The 21,312-nt window shown below is 44.2% G+C and overlaps 1 protein-coding gene across 8 annotated transcripts in view; it reads right to left on the reverse strand.

Moving 5' to 3' along the window:
- Window positions 1-21,312, reverse strand: part of HGS (hepatocyte growth factor-regulated tyrosine kinase substrate) — a 26,958-nt gene continuing 5,646 nt past the window's right edge. For 4 of the 8 annotated variants that reach the window (XM_077251333.1, XM_077251336.1, XM_077251329.1 and 1 more), the window contains exons 6-21: window positions 20,551-20,603; window positions 19,676-19,744; window positions 18,677-18,801; window positions 18,506-18,584; window positions 18,184-18,282; window positions 17,378-17,473; window positions 17,248-17,286; window positions 17,025-17,168; window positions 16,218-16,431; window positions 15,912-16,084; window positions 14,438-14,578; window positions 14,179-14,356; window positions 13,955-14,082; window positions 4,630-4,740; window positions 4,422-4,517; window positions 1-2,571 (exon numbers count right to left, since the gene is read on the reverse strand). In XM_077251333.1, the coding sequence (XP_077107448.1) occupies window positions 2,470-2,571; window positions 4,422-4,517; window positions 4,630-4,740; window positions 13,955-14,082; window positions 14,179-14,356; window positions 14,438-14,578; window positions 15,912-16,084; window positions 16,218-16,431; window positions 17,025-17,168; window positions 17,248-17,286; window positions 17,378-17,473; window positions 18,184-18,282; window positions 18,506-18,584; window positions 18,677-18,801; window positions 19,676-19,744; window positions 20,551-20,603 (1,847 nt within the window). In that variant the 3' untranslated portion in view covers window positions 1-2,469. The remainder of the gene's footprint in view (window positions 2,572-4,421; window positions 4,518-4,629; window positions 4,741-13,954; window positions 14,083-14,178; window positions 14,357-14,437; window positions 14,579-15,911; window positions 16,085-16,217; window positions 16,432-17,024; window positions 17,169-17,247; window positions 17,287-17,377; window positions 17,474-18,183; window positions 18,283-18,505; window positions 18,585-18,676; window positions 18,802-19,675; window positions 19,745-20,550; window positions 20,604-21,312) is intronic. The other 4 variants (XM_077251334.1, XM_077251332.1, XM_077251335.1 and 1 more) reach the window with 1 other exon arrangement.

The raw sequence follows: 21,312 nt of genomic DNA on the forward strand, positions 1-21,312 counted from the left end.
CAAGTTTCATACATGTTTATTGTCACTAAACCAATAGATTACTACAAGCAATAATTTTGCAATGCAAGAACTACAACAGCTGGCCCAAGACCTTCACAGTTTACAAGCACAGAAAGCAGCAAAACAAATGGGTCACCTAGAATGAAAGGTCACCCCGACAACATACTGTGCCCAATATGAACACCTCCACTGCCATGTACATGTAGGACTTTAAAGTTGCAGTACAGCTGAGAAAGGGAACGCACATTTGTCATATACAATTATAAAGAATAAAACTCTCATAAAACAGGGAAAAACAATACGATCCATTGGCTTGAATGGGCAACGGCTATGTTATCAACATTTGAGGTGCTGGTGAAAAATCTTTTCTTGTCCGTTTTCCACCGCATGTTGCATGTAGTGTACCTCAATTATTCCAGCATAATGTCCGCACAATGATCGCTATACCCCAGGAACATGGGACAGGAGTTATGTGATGGAGATCTAATGTAGAGCTCACTTACTCATAGGAAATATTGTCATCACCATCCTTTCCAAACCAATAAAATAGAAACTCTCCAGGGTAAGGAGGTAATCCTCAACTTTTAGAGTATGCTCCAAATTATTATCTATTGACTCGAAATAGTTCTTCCTATCCCAAGAGACTGGACCCGTCTGACTCTGATTTGCAGTCAGAGTTTTTGGGTTTAGACTTTATGGACATTCTGTGAACATCATTTTTATATTGAAAACCTAATAAAAGATTGGGAAATCAATCATGGTCATCAATAGAAGTTCTCCCTTAGGTCAGAAATCATTGTTTTGTTTTTGTTTGTTTTTTTTTGCTTTTGCAAGATCCCATGTCTGGTGTTAGAGATACAAGTGCACTAACAGACCATGGAAAAGAGTGATATTGTAATGACTAAAAAAAGCACAGTGATACAATCACTTGAACAATGGTTTACACACTTGCTACACAAACATTTTGCCTTTTTATTCATGTCTTAATAATGGTCACCTCATTTTACTAAAATTAAAAATGTATATACTTGAGAAAGAAAGAAGATTCACGTATACTTTAGGGAACCCGCCAGAAACTCCCCAATATGTAGGACTGTTCAGCATTGGGGCGTGAGTGTAAACTTCCAGCTCCTCAGCCTCATGTATACAGAATGATTCCCACTGCTGGAACACCACTTTAGTGCCAGAAAAGGATCGATTGGCTTATCTTTTATGGGGCTAAATAGTCATATAATCTGGTTTTTTTTTTGGAGGGGAGTGGGAGGAGATGACCGGTTTTTTTTAATAAAAGGAACAGATCTTGTATCATTTCACCGACATACCACTGATGGCAACACAATTCCCTTCTTACTTACAAACTAAAAGTAATGATTAATGATATCTGAAGGGCATCTTAGGCTGGGTTCACACTGCGTTGCTGGCGTCCGTTAGACGGACTACGTTACACCGCAGCATAACGCGGTGTAACGTAGTCTGGTTAACGCCGCCATTGACTCCAATGTCGGACGCATCACTAGTGCCCGCCCACAACGGGCGTGCGCTAGGGATGTGCCGTCATTGAGTGACGGACCCTGAGACGTGGGCTGCAGCGTTTCCGGGTCCGTCACTGCTAGCGCAGATAGAGCTAGCAGATGCTCTATCTGCGCTAGCTAGCTGCCATACCGGCACTTTCGTTTACAGCAGCCCGTTACCGTATGTGTTGAACAGGCTGCTGTTAACGTGATGTGAACCCAGCCTTAGGCTTTCTACATTTAGTGCTAGGTATTCCCAATTGCCCATGATCCGACCAGAGTAGTGTGAGATTCAAGAGAGACACTAAATATTGTTTGTTTCACATGATGGAATGTCTTCTGTCATTATATGGAAACAAAAAAAATCACCAAAACAGATTTAAGAGAAGATTTACCCCATCTTTTTATTACAATTAAACGTTAACATTTTAGTTAGGGGTTCTGTCGCCTTGACAAGTAACTACTTGCTGGGAGTCTTTGTGCAAGGGCTCCCAACAATGTAATTGCCAAGGGAAAGAGTCACTGCCCAAGCGTGTTTAAATCACTGGGCCTCCTTGCAAATCATGGACAATGCTCCTCCAGAGTGAGCGTCCCCCTCTACTAACTCCATAGGCCCCAGTACATTATATGACAGGCATTATCTATTTAATAAAACACTGATGCGTCCTTCCACATTAGCACTGGGTAAAAGACTTGGTAGAAATATAAAGCGATCCGAAGACAAGGATAAGTTACAAATATTTTACAATGTTAGTCGAGAGCAGCAATTTACCAGCATTATGGATGTGAAAGAAGCTGGAAGGCAGACCAAAGGTGAAGCTAGGCAGACAGTGAAGATGGCATTTACATACATGTAGTGTTTTACTGCAGCAGTACTGCCAAAGTATGCATGCTACACACGTTGTTAGGTATTGACAGCAAAGACAGGTTAAGTAAATGAATAGCATGTCTTCTGAAATCAATCGAAGGAAATTAACTGGGCCTCACTTCCACCTGGCACCTGCTGGCCATGTGTTGCCTGCGGGTGTGGAGGTTGAGGCTGACCAACACCAACTGGCATCTACAAAGAGAAACATAATTCAGCGCTATTGAAACATACATCATAACATATGATACATCAAAAGCGTAAGAAAAACGACGATTTCTCTGAAATAAGACTTTGTATCAAAATATCACTTTACTCATCTTTATATGGGCATGCAGATCATAGAGACAGTACAGGAAGGTTGTCCTACTTTTCAGATAATTTATATGTCATTTAAAGCAGTGGACTACAACATGTGGCTTTACCCCTTTCCAACATTGGGCGTAATAATACACTGATGTCGGACACCCTCTCTTTGATGTGGGCTCCGGTGCCGAGCCCACATCTTATCTGGCACATGTCAGCTGTTTTGAATGGCTGTGATCCTTCCGCAGCTGTTAACTCATTAAATGCCACTGTCAAACTCTTGACAGCGGCATTTAACACGCGCTTCCTGCAAGCGCGCTGGAAATCCCGCCCATCGGTGACCCCCGTCGCGTGATCGCGGGTCACTGATGGGTCGGCATGACAACCAGAGGTCTACAGCAGACCTCTAAGGTTATCACTGCCGGATTGCTATGAGCGCCACCTGGTGGTCGGCGCTTGTAGCAAGTGAGCAATTCTGCTACATACAGGCGATCTGATCATCGCCTGTATGTAGCAGAGCCGAATGGGTTATGTCAGCTTCTAGTCTCCCTTGTAGACTCTATTGAAGCATGCCAAAAGTTGAAAAAAAAAAAAAAAATGTTTTTAACAATTAAAAAAAAAAAAGGAAATAAAACCATAAGAAATTCAAGAAATCAAATATATATTTAGTATCGCCGCGTTCAGAATCGCCAGATCAATATAAAAAAAAAATAAAGAATTAACCCGATTGCTAAACTGTGTAATGAGAAAAAATAAAAAAACGCCAGAATTATGTTTTTTTGGTCAACGCAACATTTTTTAAAAATGAAATAACGGGTGATTAAAAGATTGTATTGGCGCCAAAATGGTATCATTAAAAGCTTCAGCTCGGCACGCGAAAAATAAGCCCTCACCCAACACGAGGTCACGAAAAATGGAGACGCTACGGGTATTGGAACATGGCGCAATTTTTTTTTTATTTAACAAACTTTGTAATTATTTTTTTTTTCACCACTTAGATAAAAAAGAACCTAGACATGTTTGGTGTCTATGAACGTGTAATGGCCATGCTCTTTTCTCTCCTGTATGACACTGCCTGCTTATGACTGGTCAACATCATGCATGGGAAGAAGTACACAGCGCCAGACACAAACCTCTGGTAACACCCAGCAGATTGGCAACCTTTGGGGCCGCTTTTTTTTTTTTTTTACTTAAAAATATGTATATTGGGCCAAGAAAAACATTTTTTGCAATTTGATTTCATTATCAATTTTGCATAGTTTTATGTTCAAAAGGTTCTTGTTTCCCTGCACATTCAAGTTTAATGTAGTTTACGGCCATAAATCAGCTGAGATAAGCTCCAAAAAGACAATCAAAAAAGTGATAGAAACTTTCCTGTTAAGACTGCCAGAACAAACTCATCGACTGATTCACAGTTAAAGAGAATCTGGCAGCAGGTTTTTGCCATCATCTGCCTCCAACAGCTGGGAATAAAGTGCAGTACCACCCACAGCTGTTAACTTGTTAAATGCTGTCAATCTTGGACAATAGCATCTACAGTGCTCTGCCCATTGCCCCCCACCCACCATGATTTGATGAAGAGTTCACATGACAGCCAGGGGCCTGCTGAAGACCATTGTGCTTGTCAGGATGGTGCTCCTATGGAAGTCAGCCGTCGTATGACAACACCTTTGAAAGACTTTGTTTGTCATGCCAACTTATTTTATAATATATATGCATTGTCAATAGTTGGCACTTACAGGTTGATACATAGGTTGTTGTCCAGGAAGGAAGGGCTGCTGGGAGGACATGTTGCTCATTGCTGGATCTTGTCCAGGGAGACTAGTCATAAGGTTCTATAAAGAAAAGACAAACTTGGATCAGTCTGCAATGAACAAGTCATTGAACGTGTCTGCTTTCATAGTTATCCACCCAGTAACTTAAATAGATGATATCATTTGGACTAACCTGCATATTGTAAGGCTGATAACCCAAAGGTACAGACTGTGCACCCATGTACGTCATCCCAGTGGCTGGAGGATTCTGGGAAATAGAAGGGAGGCTCTGGGAGGCCACACTCTTTAAAAGCAAGGAAAACAAATAATGAGAAAATTGTTAATGATACAATATACATTATAATGCACATCCTCCTGACGTAGATCAGTGATGGTTTCCAGAGTCGCCTCAAAGCTGGTTCATTCCTCAGTTTTGCATGACATAACTCCATAAAATATACATTGAAGCCATTTCTTTCTCGCTTCATTGGGGGACACAGGTAACCATGGGTGTATGCTGCTGTCGCTAGGAGGATGACACTATGCAAAAAAAGGAAAATCGCTCCTCCTTCACAGTATACACCCACCGACAGGCACAAAGTACCTCAGTTTGTGCTTAGTGTCTGTAGGAGGCGGACCTGGATCTTTTCCCAGATCTGCAGCTAATCCTTTTTTTTTTCTTACAGGTATTGTTGTGTTTTATTAACATTTTCCCTTTATCTTTCAGATACAGGTCCAGGGAAATGGGGCATAATTTCTCACCCTGCCTTCCCATATAGGCGGCTGAGCGAGCAGTGTGGTGTCACCCACATCACAACTCTCAGGCCCGCAGGCAGGACACTATCCCCTGTCCAGGGAAGTTGTCATGATTATGTCTAAACACTGGGAACACCCTGAAAAGCACTTCCCAGGTAGGAAGAAGCTGCACATCCTCTACCCCTTTAGCCCAGGCCTTCTTGATAAATGGGCAGAATCCCTAATGTGGATCCGCTGGCTTCTCGCCTGTCTTCCTAGACAGCCTTGTCTCTACTGATCACTGCATCGCTTAACCCCTTCCCGACCTTTGACGCATACGCTGCGTCATGAAAGTCTGTGCCAATCCGACCTATGACGCAGCGTATGCGTCATGGAATGATCGCGTCCCTGCAGATCGGGTGAAAGGGTTAACTCCAATCTCACCCGATCTGCAGAGACAGGGGGAGTGGTGCTTCAGCCCAGGGGGGGTGGCTTCACCCCCCCCCGTGGCTACGATCGCTCTGATTGGCTGTTGAAAGTGAAACTGCCAATCAGAGCGATTTGTAATATTTCACCTAAAAAACTGGTGAAATATTACAATCCAGCCATGGCCGATGCTGCAATATCATCGGCCATGGCTGGAAATACTGGTGACCCCCCCCCACACCCACCGATCGCCCCCCCCAGTCCTCCGTTATGGGGTCCGGTCCCCTCCGTCCGCCTGCCGGCTCCCCCGTCCTCCTGTCCGCTCCCTCCTTGTTTGGATTCACCCCCCCCTGTGCTCCGATTACCCCCCCTGTGCTCCGATCCACCCCCCCACCACCCCTTCATACTTACCGATCCTCCCGGTGTCCGTACGTCTCCTCGCTGGGCGCCGCCATCTTCCAAAATGGCGGGCGCATGCTCAGTGCGCCCGCCGAATCTGCCAGCCGGCAGATTCCTTACAAGTACATTTTGATCGCTGTGGTAGGTTCTATCACAGCGATCAAAATAAAAAAAATAATAAATAAACCCCCCCCTTTATCACCCCCATAGGTAGGGACAATAATAAAATAAAGAAAATTTTTTTTTTTTTTTTTCCGTTTTCCACTAGGGTTAGGGTTAGAACTAGGGTTAGAACTAGGGGTAGGGTTAGGGTTACGGGTAGGGTTAGAGTTATGGCATGTGCACACAGTGCGGATTTGGCTGCGGATCCGCAGCGGATTGGCCGCGGATCCGCAGCGGATTGGCCGCGGATCCGCAGCGGATTGGCCGCGGATCCGCAGCGGATTGGCCGCGGATCCGCAGCGGATTGGCCGCGGATCCGCAGCGGATTGGCCGCGGATCCGCAGCGGATTGGCCGCGGATCCGCAGCGGATTGGCCGCGGATCCGCAGCGGATTGGCCGCGGATCCGCAGCGGATTGGCCGCTGCGAATTCGTAGCAGTTTTCCATCAGGTTTACAGTACCATGTACACCTATGGAAAACCAAATCCACTGTGCCCATGGTGCGGAAAATTCAGTGCAGAAACGCGTTGTATTTTCCGCAGCATGTCAATTCTTTGTGCGGATTCCGCAGCGTTTTACACCTGTTCCTCAATAGGAATCCGCAGGTGAAATCCGCACAAAAAAACACTGGAAATCTGCTGTAAATCTGCAGGTAAAACGCAGTGCCTTTTACCTGCAGATTTTTCAAAAATCGTGCGGAAAAATCTCACACGAATCCGCAACGTGGGCACATAGCCTTAGGGTTAGGGTTGGAATTAGAGTTAGGGTTGGAAATAGGGCTAGGGTTGGAAATAGGGTTAAGATTAGGCTTGTGGTTAGGGTTACGGATAGGGTTAGGGGTGTGTTGGGGTTACAGTTGTGGTTAGGGTTGGGATTAGGGTTAGGGTTGGGATTAGGGTTAGGGTTGGAATTAGGGTTACGGGTGTGTTGCGGTTAGGGTTGTGGTTAGGGGTGTGTTGGGGATAGGGTTGTGATTAGGGTTATGGCTACAGTTGGGATTAGGATTAGGGGTGTGTTGGGGTTAGTGTTGAAGTTAGAATTGAGGGGTTTCCACTGTTTAGGCACATCAGGGGTCTCCAAACGCAACATGGCGCCACCATTGATTCCAGCCAATCTTGCGTTCAAAAAGTCAAATGGTGCTCCCTCCCTTCCAAGCCCCAACGTGCGCCCAAACAGTGGTTTACCCCCACATTTGGGGTACCAGCGTACTCAGGACAAACTGGGCAACAACTGTTGGGGTCCAATTTCTCCTGTTACACTTGCAAAAATAAAAAATTGCTTGCTAAAACATAATTTTTGAGGAAAGAACAATTATTTTTTATTTTCACGGCTCTGCGTTATAAACTTCTGTGAAGCACTTGGGGGTTGAAAGTGCTCACCACACATCTAGATAAGTTCCTTGGGGGGTCTAGTTTCCAAAATGGGGTCACTTGTAGGGGAGCTCCAATGTTTAGGCACACAGGGGCTCTCCAAACGCGACATGGTGTCCGCTAACGATTGGAGCTAATTTTCCATTCAAAAAGTCAAATGGCGCTCCTTCCCTTCCGAGCCTTACCATGTGCCCAAACAGTGGTTTACCCCCACATGTGAGGTATTGGTGTACTCAGGAGAAATTGTCCAACAAATTTTAGGATCCATTTTATCCTGTTGCCCATGTGAAAATGAAAAAATTGAGGCTAAAATAATTTTTTTGTGAAAAAAAAGTACTTTTTCATTTTTACGGAACAATTTGTGAAGCACCTGGGGGTTTAAAGTGCTCACTATGCTTCTAGATAAGTTCCTTGGGGGGTCTAGTTTCCAAAATGGGGTCACTTGTGGGGGAGCTCCAATGTTTAGGCACACGGGGGCTCTCCAAACGCGACATGGTGTCCGCTAAAGATTGGAGCCAATTTTTCATTCAAAAAGTCAAATGGCGCTCCTTCCCTTCCGAGCCCTGCCGTGCGCCCAAACAGTGGTTTACCCCCACATATGAGGTATCAGCGTACTCAGGACAAATTGTACAACAACGTCCATGGTCCAGTTTCCCCTTTTACCCTTGGGAAAATAAAAAAATTGTTGCTAAAAGATCATTTTTGTGACTAAAAAGTTAAATGTTCATTTTTTACTTCCATGTTGCTTCTGCTGCTGTGAAACACCTGAAGGGTTAATAAACTTCTTGAATGTGGTTTTGAGCACCTTGAGGGGTGCAGTTTTTAGAATGGTGTCACTTTTGGGTATTTTCAGCCATATAGAACCCTCAAAATGACTTCAAATGTGAGGTGGTCCCTAAAAAAAATGGTTTTGTAAATTTTGTTGTAAAAATGAGAAATCACTGGTCAAATTTTAACCCTTATAACTTCCTAGCAAAAAAAAAAATTGTTTCCAAAATTGTGCTGATGTAAAGTAGACATGTGGGAAATGTTATTTATTAACTATTTTGTGTCACATAACTCTCTGGTTTAACAGAATAAAAATTCAAAATGTGAAAATTGCGAAATTTTCAAAATTTTCGCCAAATTTCCGTTTTTTCCACAAATAAACTCAGAAATTATCGACCTAAATTTACCACTAACATGAAGCCCAATATGTCACGAAAAAACAATCTCAGAATCGCTAGGATCCGTTGAAGCGTTCCGGAGTTATTACCTCATAAAGGGACACTGGTCAGAATTGCAAAAAACGGCAAGGTCATTAAGGCCAAAATAGGCTGGGTCATGAAGGGGTTAAGGATTCTACAGATAGACAGATTGAATCCTTGATTAAGTCAGCCGTTGAAGCAGCTGGCGCCTCTCTCTGTCCCATATCTGCCTACACCTGGGTGTCAAAATCCATGTCTGTCGGAGCAAGACTACTTAGTCAAGGTATTCTAGTGGCATCTCCTCCGGATGGGAGGCCAGATCTGGCAGATCAGATTACCCATGCCAGCAAATATCTTGTGACCGCTCCCTTTTGATGCGGCTGGTTGTTCCGTCACAGCTACCAGCAACATCATTGCTATGCGCCGCATTCTATGGCCTCACTGGCTGTGCCTTCCAAGACTAGATCTTTTGGATCCAAGCTGGATCAATAGTTTCAGATGCCACCGGCAGGAAAAGCACCTCGCTCCAAGCCTAATGTCCTTTTAATAGGGAAAGGTTGCTTCAATATCGAGATAGCGACTTCCGGCTACAATATCGACCGTTCTTCTCCCCCAGGAAAAAGTTTCCTTTTGGTTTTTTTCGCCCGCCAAGACATGTCGCAGGCCCCAGGAGTTTTTCAGGCAGTCTTACCTACCATTCACAGGAGTGATCGTACCCGTCCCCAAGAACGTACGGTTTTCGGGGTTCTACTCTATTCTTTCATAGTCACGAAGGAAGACGGACCGCTCCCTCTGTTTTTGGTCCTCGAGCGGTTAACCCGTCACGTTCGGTCCGGTCTTTTCAGGACGAGGTCACTACGTTCGGTAATCACTACCATGGACTCGGGAGAATTTTCTTCACATTCCTGTTTGTGTTTAGCATCAGAGGTTCCTATGATGTGCGATCCAGGAAGGTCCTTATCAGTTCACGGCCCTTCCTTTCATCCTAGCCTCTGCTCCCAGACTATTCACGTCATGGCAGCGATCAGGGACATCGTTCTCTCCAAGGTTTTTTTTTCATATTTCCCTACTTGAAAGATCTACTGATCAAGGAGCCGTCCCTGCTGAGACTGCAACCAGAGTTTTCAGTTTATTCTACATATCCGGGTCCATCTCAGCTAGATTATAAACAGAGAAAAGTTCTCCCTCACCTTTGCTCAGCACCTGGTGTTTCCAGGTATAAGGTTCAACACGACCCAAGCCCTTTTCTTCCTTCCAAAGGAGAAGGTTTTTGTCCCTCTGCCAGGGGTTCTGTACTCTAAAGCGATCAGCTTCTCTTCTCCTACGGTCCTGCATAAGAGTTCTAGGGGAAAGGGGATTGTCGCCTCAGAAACCGTTCCTTTTGCCCAGTTCCATGCCCATCCCCTTCAGCTGGCTCTCTGGTCGTCTCCACGGATGATTCGGTGCTTCTTCCTCAGAGTGAGGCATTCCCTCACCTGGTCACGCCGTCTGTATCAGGCCTATAAAGGAAATTCCTCCTTCCTCTCTAGTGGCAGGCTTTTCACCAACAACGCCAGTCTCATTTGCGGAGCCGCTTTTTCTTCCTCACACAGCGCAGGGCCACTAGAACGCTTAAAAGGCCTCTCTCCCCATCAATCTCCTGGAGATCAGGGCGATTTTCTCTGCTCCTCGCCACTGGCATTCTCTCTTACAGTCTGCATTCAGTCGGACAACACCACGGCCAAGGTTTACATAGACCATCAAGGCGGTACTTGCATCAAACAAGTTAAGATAGAGGTAACAAGGATTCTGCGAAGGGCAGAGTGTCAAGTTTCCGCCATATCAGCCGTGCACATTCCGAGGGTAGAAAACCGGGCAGCCGATTTTCTGAGACGTCTGGGTCTCGCTCGGGCGGTGGCTCAGCCCTGCCGTCTTCATCCATATATACTGAAATGGGGTTCTCCGGACATCGTCCTCATGGCGTCTTGGATAAATCACGAGGTTCCTTGGTTCATAGCCAGATCCCGGGAGCTGCTAGCCACCTGTTGAGATGCTCTAGTAACATCGTGGTTACAATTCCAACTGCCCTCTCATTTTCCATCTCTCCCCTTGTCCCGAGAGTTGTGAAAAGGATAAAGGAAGAAGGGATCCCTATATTCCTGTTAACTTCGGATTGGCCAAGAAGGGCCCGGTGAACATGTTCATAGACGTCCCTTGGAAGCTTCCAGGCCATCCAGATCCTCTCTCTCTCTCAAGGTTCCCTCTTCCACTAGAGTTCATAGTATCTGACTTTAACAGCATGGCCGTTGAGGCTATAGTCCTGGGGGAGCCTGTTTTTTTCCATCTGGTCATTCAGACCATGATTGGGGCTGGGAAACAAGCATCCTTGCCTATCTACTACAAATACTGAAAGGGCTTTCGGTGGAGTATGGACAAGGGTTTGGTCCCTATGTCCGTTTTCTCTTCCTTTCATTCTTGGTTTTCTTTTCCTTTCTCATTAATGAAGACATTGTCCTTCCTTCTGTGTCTCTCCGGTCCATCCCCTGGAGAAGTCCTCTACAAGCTGGATTCCGTCACAGCTCTCCGAGTCTACCTTTCAAGGACTGCTCTCTTTCGTCAATCTGATGCCCTGTTCATCATCTCTGAAGGTTGCCTTAATGGGCTCCTAGCTTCACTATTGCCGTGAGGCATTCCGTGTTCAGGACAAACAGCCTCTTCCAACGGTGCAGGCTCTTCCAGGGGTGAAGGCTCACTCCGCCCTGCGGTGGGGGCCTCCTGGGCTGATCGTTACCAGGATTTGGCTTTCCAGACTGTAAGGCCGCAACCTGGTCATCCTTGCACTCTTTTGCCAGTTTTTACAGGGTTCATACCCATGCTTCCTCTGATGCAGGCCTGGGTAGGAAGGTGCTGCAGGCGGAGGTTTTGCACTGACCTACCTGAGCCCATTTATTCCTTGAATCTTCCTGTTTCCAACCCTAGGGACTGCTTTGGGGCGTCCCATGGTTACCTGTGTCCCCCAATGAAGCAATAAAGAAAGAGGGATTTTTTGGTACTCACTGTAAAATCTCTTTCTTGGAGCCTTCATTGGGGGACACAGCACCCTCCCTAACTGTTTGTACTGGTATATATGTTGTTCCATCATCTGGTCTATGTACCTTCGTCGTTGGATTAGAACATATGTTGTACCATTATTTGGTCTATGTGCCTTCGTTGTTGCATTGGTACATATGTTGTACCATTATTTAGTCTATGTGCCTTCGTTGTGGCATTGGTACATATGTTGTACCATTATTTGGTCTATGTGCCTTCGTTGTTGGATTGGTACATATGCTGTACCATTATTTGGTCTATGTGCCTTCATTGTTGCATTGGTACATATGTTGTACCATTTTTGGTCTATGTGCCTTCGTTGTTGGATTGGTACATATGTTGTACCATTATTTGGTCTATGTGCCTTCATTGTTGCATTGGTACATATGTTGTACCATTATTTGGTCTATGTGCCTTCGTTGTTGGATTGGTACATATGCTGTACCATTATTTGGTCTATGTGCCTTCATTGTTGCATTGGTACATATGTTGTACCATTATTTGGTCTATGTGCCTTCGTTGTTGGATTGGTACATATGCTGTACCATTATTTGGTCTATGTGCCTTCATTGTTGCATTGGTACATATGTTGTACCATTTTTTGGTCTATGTGCCTTCGTTGTTGGATTGGTACATATGTTGTACCATTATTTGGTCTATGTGCCTTCGTTGTTGCATTGGTACATATGTTGTACAATTATTTAGTCTATGTGCCTTCGTTGTGGCATTGGTACATTTGTTGTACAATTATTTAGTCTATGTGCCTTCGTTGTGGCATTGGTACATATGTTGAGTTTTGGTTGCTTCTCCTACTGCTTTAACACTAACTGAGGTACTTTGTGCCGGTCGGTGGGTGTATACTGTGGAGGAGCTATTTTCCTTTTTTGCATAGTGTCAGCCTCCTAGCGACAGCAGCATACACCCATGGTTACCCGTGTCCCCCAATGAAGGCTCCAAGAAAGATTTTACTGAGTACCAAAAAATGCCTCTTTTTCCCCTTTAACGTCTATTTGAATTATGTACTCATGACCATAATATACTGTATACAGATGTGTGCACTGCATATCAGTCACAGTATCCACAGTGGAGCTAGCCGATAGACTATTATGCTAGAAACTAGATGGTGGCCCGATTCTAACGCATCAGGTATTCTAGAATACGCATGTCCACGTAGTATATTGCCCAGTGACGTAGTATATAGCACAGAGCCACGTAGTATATTGCACAGCGACGTAGTATACAGCACAGAACCACGTAGTATATTGCCCAGTCACGTAGTATATTGCCCAGCCACGTATGTCACAGGTTAAAAAATAAAAAATAAACACATACTCACCTTCCGAGGGTACCCTTGTAGTTCTGTCGCCTGTGTGCGGTGCAGGCGGCAGCTTCCGGTCCCAGTGTGATGACGTCGCGGTCACATGACCGTGACGTCATGGCAGGTCCTTGTCGCATACCATCCTTAGCACTGGAACCTGCCGCTTGCATTGAGCGGTCACCGGAGTGTCGCGAGGAGCGGGAAAGGCGGCTGAAGGTGAGTATATAATGATTTTTTATTCTATTATTTTTAACATTAGATGTTTTTACTATTGAGGCTGCATAGGCAGCATCAATAGTAAAAACTTGGTCACACAGGGTTAATAGCGGCGGTAACAGAGTGAGTTACCCGCGGCATAACGCGGTCTGTTACCGCTGGCATTAACCCTGTGTGAGCCGTGACTGCGGGGAGTATGGAGCGGGCGCCGGGCACTGACTGCAGGGGAGTAGGGAGGGACTAATCGGACTGTGGCAGTCGCTGATTGGTCGCGGTAGCCATGACAGGCAGCTGGCGAGACCAAACAGCGACTTTGATTCCATGACAGAGGCCGCGACCAATGAATATCCGTGACAGAAAGAAAGAAAGAAAGACAGACAGAAGGACAGACAGAAAAGACGGAAGTACCCCTTAGACAATTATATAGTAGATGTTGTATCCAGATCTTTGCCATCAGTCTAGAAAGATGAGAATTTTAACAAGAAATGGATGACATTTTGTTTAAACCTGATTTTGGTGTAAACTATATAAAATTGAAAAATTACAATAAACTGGATCAAATAGGCAACATTTGTCTTTGGATTTCAAGAAAAGAAAATGGCTTGGAAAAGTGAGTGAATAAAGGGCAACTACTTACTTGGTAGGGCTGTGTAGGGGTGGGCTGATAAGATGTATATGCAGGATTGGTAGTTGGCACAGGTTGGCCTTGCTGAGCTGCTGTAGCAGATCCTGCTGGATACATGTATGCATTTACCATGTTGGGATCTGTAGTAAAACAATGCAGACATGTCCATCACTGTTGTAGAGGAACTAGTGACTATACAAATGCATAGCCACCATGGCTTTAGTAATTCTACTCACCGGTACCAGGCACTGGCATGCTAGGATAAGGTGCAGATGTAGGCTGGCCAGCTTGGTTCATGTAAACTCCATGCATAGGCGATCCCTCCACTGACCCAGAAGGACTAAATGTGCCAGTATAAGTGTTAGGGCCTGAGGGTGGGTACATGACACCACCAGATGATGGCAGTGACTGTAACTGCAGAACAAGCATAAATAAAAGTTAAAACATAATGGCAATTACCGCTCACACAAACCTCCAACAGTAAGGGTGACAAACCTGTGCATAGGGGAGCTGAAATGCTGGCATCTGGGCTCTCATCTGGATGGTCTGCTTCTGCTGCTCCAATCTCATTTGTCTCTCCTTTTCTTGTTCTTGCAGGCGCTGGATGGCAAGTTGACGCTGCATCTCCAAATATTCCTACAAGTTAAGGTTCCTAATTCGTTATCACTGACTTTGATAATGACCAATTAAAAACATAAAAGTGTCTTTTTTTATTATAAATCTAGTCTAGGTACTGCTGTTGTTTAAAGAGAACCTGACGGCTGATGCATGCTGTACAATCCACGGGCAGCATGCATCACCCACTGCCTGTACAATCACAGCCATGTAGGTTAGTTTCAGAAATGCCGTGGAATTTCAGAGAGAGAGACATACTTTTAATAGCTGCCACGGAAAAAAGCACGTAAGCAGAGGCTTGCCAGCGGGCCGGGACCTGCCTGTACCAGTAAGCCGCACGGCTCGGTCCCCAGAAGTTTTTAAAAGTATGTTTTTCTCTGAAACTCTGAAGGGTTTCAGAGAAAAACCTATATATGGCTGTGATCATACAGCCAGTGCCTGACAAGTTCCCTTTAGAGGGGTTGTCCGGGTTTGGCATGAAAGTCTGCAGTCAGTGTAACTGCAGACTTGTGAATTCTCACATTGCGCATGCGGTCAGGATTCTCCAGTGCCGATATGCATACTTCCAGCCATATTCCAACTAGACATGCGTGGCCTCATTAAATTCACTTTGTACTGAGCAAAGCCATGCACGTCTAGTCGTAATGTGGCCAGGAGTATGTATATTGCATTCTTGCGGTCACATGCCGACCTACCCCCGATGTCATCTACGAGCAATGTGAGGATTCACAAGTCTGCAGTCACATAATAGAGTGCCCACTTTTGTGCCATACCTGGACAACCTCCTTAAGAAACCTCAAACTCACTTTATGCACCAAGGACTTTGTAACATCAATGGATAGCGGCAAGTAGTTTGCGCCTAATAATATTACTTAAATCAGCTCTAAAAGGTGTAGAAATATGGTGACCGCCAAAAATCCGAATTTACAGGAAATCCTTGTCTACACAATGTTTACCATATATCCACAAGTCCTCTGCTGACCATCTAATAACCACAGGTAAGACTCCTGTATGTCATAGGACCCTATGTATGCTGTGCACACATACAAAATGCATACTACATATGGCATCTGCCACAAAAGGTGTTTGGCTATTACGATTTCACAGGACTACAGAAGAGAACAGGCTGACTACCGAGAACCCAAACCATCTGGTAAATCTCCTGTGAGAAGGGGTTTTACTTTTCATAAAACTGGTAAAATAACTTAAGACATTGAGGCGAGCCCCCTTCCTTCTTAGAATAGGGCTCCATGAGGCAAGATCCTCATCGAACCTGGAGCGATGGAAGATCCTAGCGATAATCTGTCACTTTACCCTTTTGGTACGTCACCACACGTCTAAGCCGTTGACACACCTGTTTCTTTTGCCTCATAATCTCTAGCTTCTGAGCCAGCTGAATCTGTCGTTGCCGTTCTGCTTCCTCTGCTGCTCGTCGCAGTTTTTCCCTGTGCTCCTCCCTCAGCGCATTCAGTGCTCCACGAGCGTCTCGGATTTGGGCCAGCTTGTCCTGCAGGCCTTCATAGTACACTGCAAAGAACAGTTTCATTTTGCATTACTCTATATTCACATTAAAACCTCAAGCAGGTCTTTGTATCTTTCTAGAAGATCATTGCGGACACACATACAAACACTGACACATGTTCCCCCCTATAATTCTTACGTCTCCTCTCATCCAACTGGTTGAGCAGTTCCAGAAGTTGTGGGTGCATGTTGTTGATAGACTGAAAGAGCGACAGAACTGCAGAATCATTGGTGATACTTCTGCCGCGCATATGGTTGCTCTTCATGCGGTTTACAAAAGTGGTGACTGCATTCTGCAGAGCCTTCAAGAACTGGTCATGATTCTCCTCTGACTCGCCATTCTGGTATTGCTGCTGGAGAAAAGTAGTAGTTCAGTCCAAAACTGGCATATATACCTGCTGTTAATAGGCTTTGGTACTAGCACTAAGCCCCTTTTTTGGGCAGAACCCATTTACCCAAACAATTCTTATAGTAAGGATCTCCATCCTTTTTGCATTTCTTGGAACGTATCAGTAAATAGACATTCACATGGAAGCAAAGTCCTTGAAACCTCACTGATCATCACCATTAGCAAGAGACTCCACTGGATCCTGCTGGGCCATTTTAGCACACTTTCTGCTACAAGCAGAAAAAAAAATCCAAATAGTGAAGAGATGGCCTATGAATACATGCACATAGGATATTTTGGAGATTGGATGCCAAAGCAGAAGTAGAAAGACATTATCAAACCACTGGATTCTCACATACATGCTGCAGACACAACTGCTAGGAGGCAGCATGCCCCACAATATGGAGCTTAACCACTAATGGAGCTAGTACATTCAGGACATGCTAGTGCCACTGTGTCCATGCCTAGCACCAAGAAACATTTCCGATGCCCCTCCTGCTGTATAGTTTGGAAATGAAACAACGTGAATAAGATATAGATGAGAACTAGTAGTTTTACCTCCATGACGTTCACCATGCTCACAGGAGGCACCTCGGCAACTTGCACAGTGTCACTCATTGGTACGGGAGCAGAAGGAGTTGGACTCTTCCGGACTTCCTCCTGTTTCTTCTCCCAGTAATTTCGGTTCAGATACCGGGCCAGCTGCAGAGAAAAAGATGGAGTTGGGTGCTGAACATTCAGCCTGAAATGGTCACATCAAGGCATTTTCTTGCAAACTTACCTCAGGATCTATTTCTTCAGCAAGAGGAGCAGATGAATTCTAGTAATAAAGAAGGAAACATTTACTGGTACTGGCTTTGTGTTGAGAAACCTCTCTAATATTCAGGTTCTACAATCATGATTTAACGCACCACAGCAGAGGAGTACAAAGTACTGACGGGTGGAGCTGAGGAGGTGACAGGGGTGGGCTCTGTTTTCGGATAGATGCCATAGGTATTCTTATGCCTCTGAAGATTGGAAAAATATAAATTATAGAAAATTACAATTGTTAACATTTTGCTATACATTCTTGATACATCAAGTACAGGTAATATTTTTTCAAACAAAGCCTTCTGACATCTGATTGATAGAGCACACATTGCTGTGTAACCTCACTCGAGTGATAAGTGGAAGATTATAACATAAAAAGAAAAAAATATATAGATTTGAAATAATGAAGTGGAAAAAGAATATGCGATATAAGAAAGCTGGGGGTACATCACAAGTGACTCAATAAGTGGCGCACTTTAAAAAAATAAATAAAAGGACATGGCAAAAGATGAAAAGCGGTCCATTTTTGCCTTTATCGTATTTCCACTGCTTCCCTGAATATTTTGTTTCTGTTTATTTATAATTTGATATACAGTTCCAGAGATATGGGCCTTTTTATTTAGTGCTAGTTGTTACAGTCTTTCCCAAGGGGCCATGTCTCAAAAGATTCTCTGGGGGCTTTTCTTTAGGCTGCTCTATATAATTATCCTGTGAGCACTAACCCCTTGGTAAAGAAAACTAAATGGAATACTCAGAGAAGCAGTGGGAATAAAATAAGAGCAAAAACAGATGACTTTTGACAAGGTGATAGGCCCCATTTAAGCAGTGACAATAAAAATGGCAGCTGATTAGGTGGCGCATCAACAGGGGGTGACCACGTGGATATATAAGCCCTTGCCTTACTTACCATCCTTTCCTTCTCTTCAGCCTCAGATTGTGACAAGGCTATGGCAAGCTGCAGCTCCTCTTCTTCTTGCAATGCACTTTCATCTCTCTTGGGAGGCATCTAACACAGAATACACAATACAGGGTTTGTAATTATCACTTACATATGTATAAAAATATTCTAAGGACATGAGGAAGGATCCTTAGGGAGGCTGTGTGGCAAATCCTAACACAGACAGTAGTCAAAAGTAGCATGTTTAAAGAAAAAAAAGCCAAAGGGTCACTTTGCTGTTACCAGGCACCATGGCCCCTTATTTTACAGATTTGATAAATATTCACCTCACCTGTGACTGTTGAGATAAAGGGCTGGTCAAATACTCAGGAGGCAGTTCACCTGTAGTGGCAGCTTTGCCTTCACCTTTCCTGAAAAAAAACAACCCAATTCTGTAAGAAACCTAAGGAATGAAACAGACAGCGAGCCGATAAGCCATGTAGGCCCGTGTGGACAGTCTTACTTGTTCAGCTGTTCATAGCAGGGTTCACAAACACGCACTTCCTTTTCAATTCCAAATTTGGGGATGGTGGAATATTTAGAGGAACATTTTCCACAGAAAATCTGTCCACAGGCTCTGCAGTGATGCTGTAAATTAGAGGATTCATGTGTAAACATGGAGGACATTACATCCTAGCCCATTTTTGCAATAAGCTCTGCAGAAATTCGTTTCTTTTGGCACTGCTACATTTAGACCATAACTAAGCAGCATAAGGATTTTTTTTTATTTTTCATGATGATTGAGGAAAAACCAGGCACAATTTCACTGTACAAATAAATTATGCAACTGATCAGAACCAAGTGCTTGTGTTGTACTTATGGGGTTGAGGAGGGAGCACCTTCCCTCTGTTAACCATCTAGATGCTGCAGCCGTTCTCTACAAACCTAACTATTGCTTGTAAATTAGTCACAACCTGAAGCTCATAAGACAAGCAAAGCTCCTGTGCCCATGTCATCCATTGGACAAAACTGTACTGCCTTTTCCACAAGACGATCAAAATTTATAATCTTATAATAATCTTTATATAGCACTAACATATTCCGCAGCGCTTTACAATTTTGCATACATTATCATCGCTGTCCCTGATGGGGCTCACAATCTAAATTCCCTATCAGTATGTCTTTTGAATGTGGGAGGAAAATGAAAGTACCCTGAGGAAACCCACGCAAACACGGAGAGAACATACAAACTCTTAGCAGATGTTGTCCTGAGTGGGATTAGAACCCAGGGCTCCAGCGCTGCAAGGCTGCTGTGCTAACCACTGCGCCACCTAGGATGTAGAATCACAGCCATCTGTGGGAAGTAGTTGTAGGAAATCTGTAACTAGTTCTATGTCTTTCCTTGAGTCTTTCTGGGAAGTTCTGATAAGTAATAGTCTATATAGTATAAAAGCAAGGATGGTAAATGGAAACTAATTAAAAGAAGGCAGTATGTAATCATGGAATAAAGGCAGCCTCTAACCTTGCGGGTAACGACACCAAACTGAACACGGCAGCGATGACACTCCTCAGCATCCACCCAGTCAGGGGCCTTTGAAATAACCAAGGAAACACATTTACTTCACAATCTTCTTTAAAATGCTTGCCTGGTGAAAACAAATTATCACCTACACAAAGAATAGGTTATAACTAGGGATGAGCGAATACCTTCGGCTCCCTCCTTATCTGAATAGCTATAGTGCATACCGAATAGCAGCATGGGGAACCCGGGTACCTGGATCGCTCCGGCTCATCAGCTGTTCGGCTCCGCAGCTGCATGTGTCGATGCTGTGTGATAGTCACAACAGATGCATGGAGAGACCAACAAACAGGCTGTCCATACATGTGTTGTGCCGGTCACAGACACGACACATGCAGCTGCGGCACCGAATAGCTGATTATCCGGAGCGCTCCAGATATCCAGGTTCCCGATGCAGCTACTCAGTAAGCGCTATAGCTATTCAGATAAGGAGTTATCCAAAGTTATAAGCTCATCCCTAATGATAACTTATTGATCAGTGGGTGTCCGATTGCTGGGTCCTTTATATCACTGAGAATGGAGTAGAAAGGAACATGCTCGATCACTGCTCCATATATTCCCTTAGGTACTGCTGAGCTTTGCACTCGGCTTTTTCAGGTAGCTCCACAGAGAATGAATGGAGCAGCAGTCGGGTTTCTGACTTCCTGTTCCATTTTGTATTGGGGATAAAAGTGCCCTCAGAGGGGATAAAAATGTCCTGTTCTGCTAATCAGTACAGGTCTCAGCAGTCATACCCCCACCAATAAGTAAGACCTCACCTAATTTTCACTGGACAACTTTAACTTCCGATTCCCCTTAGAAAATTAAACCATACTTACGCGTTCAGCTGCAAACATGGCATCACTTTCCTTAAACTCAGGGAAATTATGTCCTGAAACAAAAAGACACAAAAATAAGTTGTAGAATCCTAGAAATTAATTTTTGCAGCACCTGAGGCTGCATTATTAATACTGGTTATGCCATTACAGCAAGCTTGAGAGTGCCATTACTGACAGCTCAAATGAGAGGGCAATTACCATAATAATTACAACATCTTGAGCTTCCCACAGTGGTAAAGAATTGGTTTGTGCATAGCGCTTACAACGTTGGGCTATTAGATATCCTTTATTATTCATGGAGTATCAGGAAATACAATCAGCAAAGTAAACGGTTAAATACAATGCCAATTCACACTCTATAATAGTATGCTGAACACATCAAAACCCTTGGTACCCCCATCACTGGAAAAACCACGATTATGTTGAAGAACATAATCCTGTTTTTTTCTACAGCAGATGTCAACAGCTGCAAGAAAAGCATTTTTCTTATCTTGGTGGGAAACAAAAACTGCATTTTTAAAGGTATGTGCTCAAGATGTCTTTTTCAGTCAGATTCAACCTGGAACCAAACAAAAAAAAAAAAAAAAGACAGACTTCACAAAGAATGAAGAATAGTAAGGTTATAACGACTTTGTGCCCATGTTTCGTATTTTGTCCCTTCTTTTAGCCGCTTCAGGCTTATGAAAGCTGTGAACTGGCTAAAAGAAGCGACCAGCTGTCAGTGGCAAAGCTGCTGCTGCAAAAGACCCAAGGAAAGATTTC

This window comes from Ranitomeya variabilis, chromosome 4 (assembly GCF_051348905.1).
Source record: "Ranitomeya variabilis isolate aRanVar5 chromosome 4, aRanVar5.hap1, whole genome shotgun sequence".
NCBI lineage: Eukaryota > Metazoa > Chordata > Amphibia > Anura > Dendrobatidae > Ranitomeya > Ranitomeya variabilis.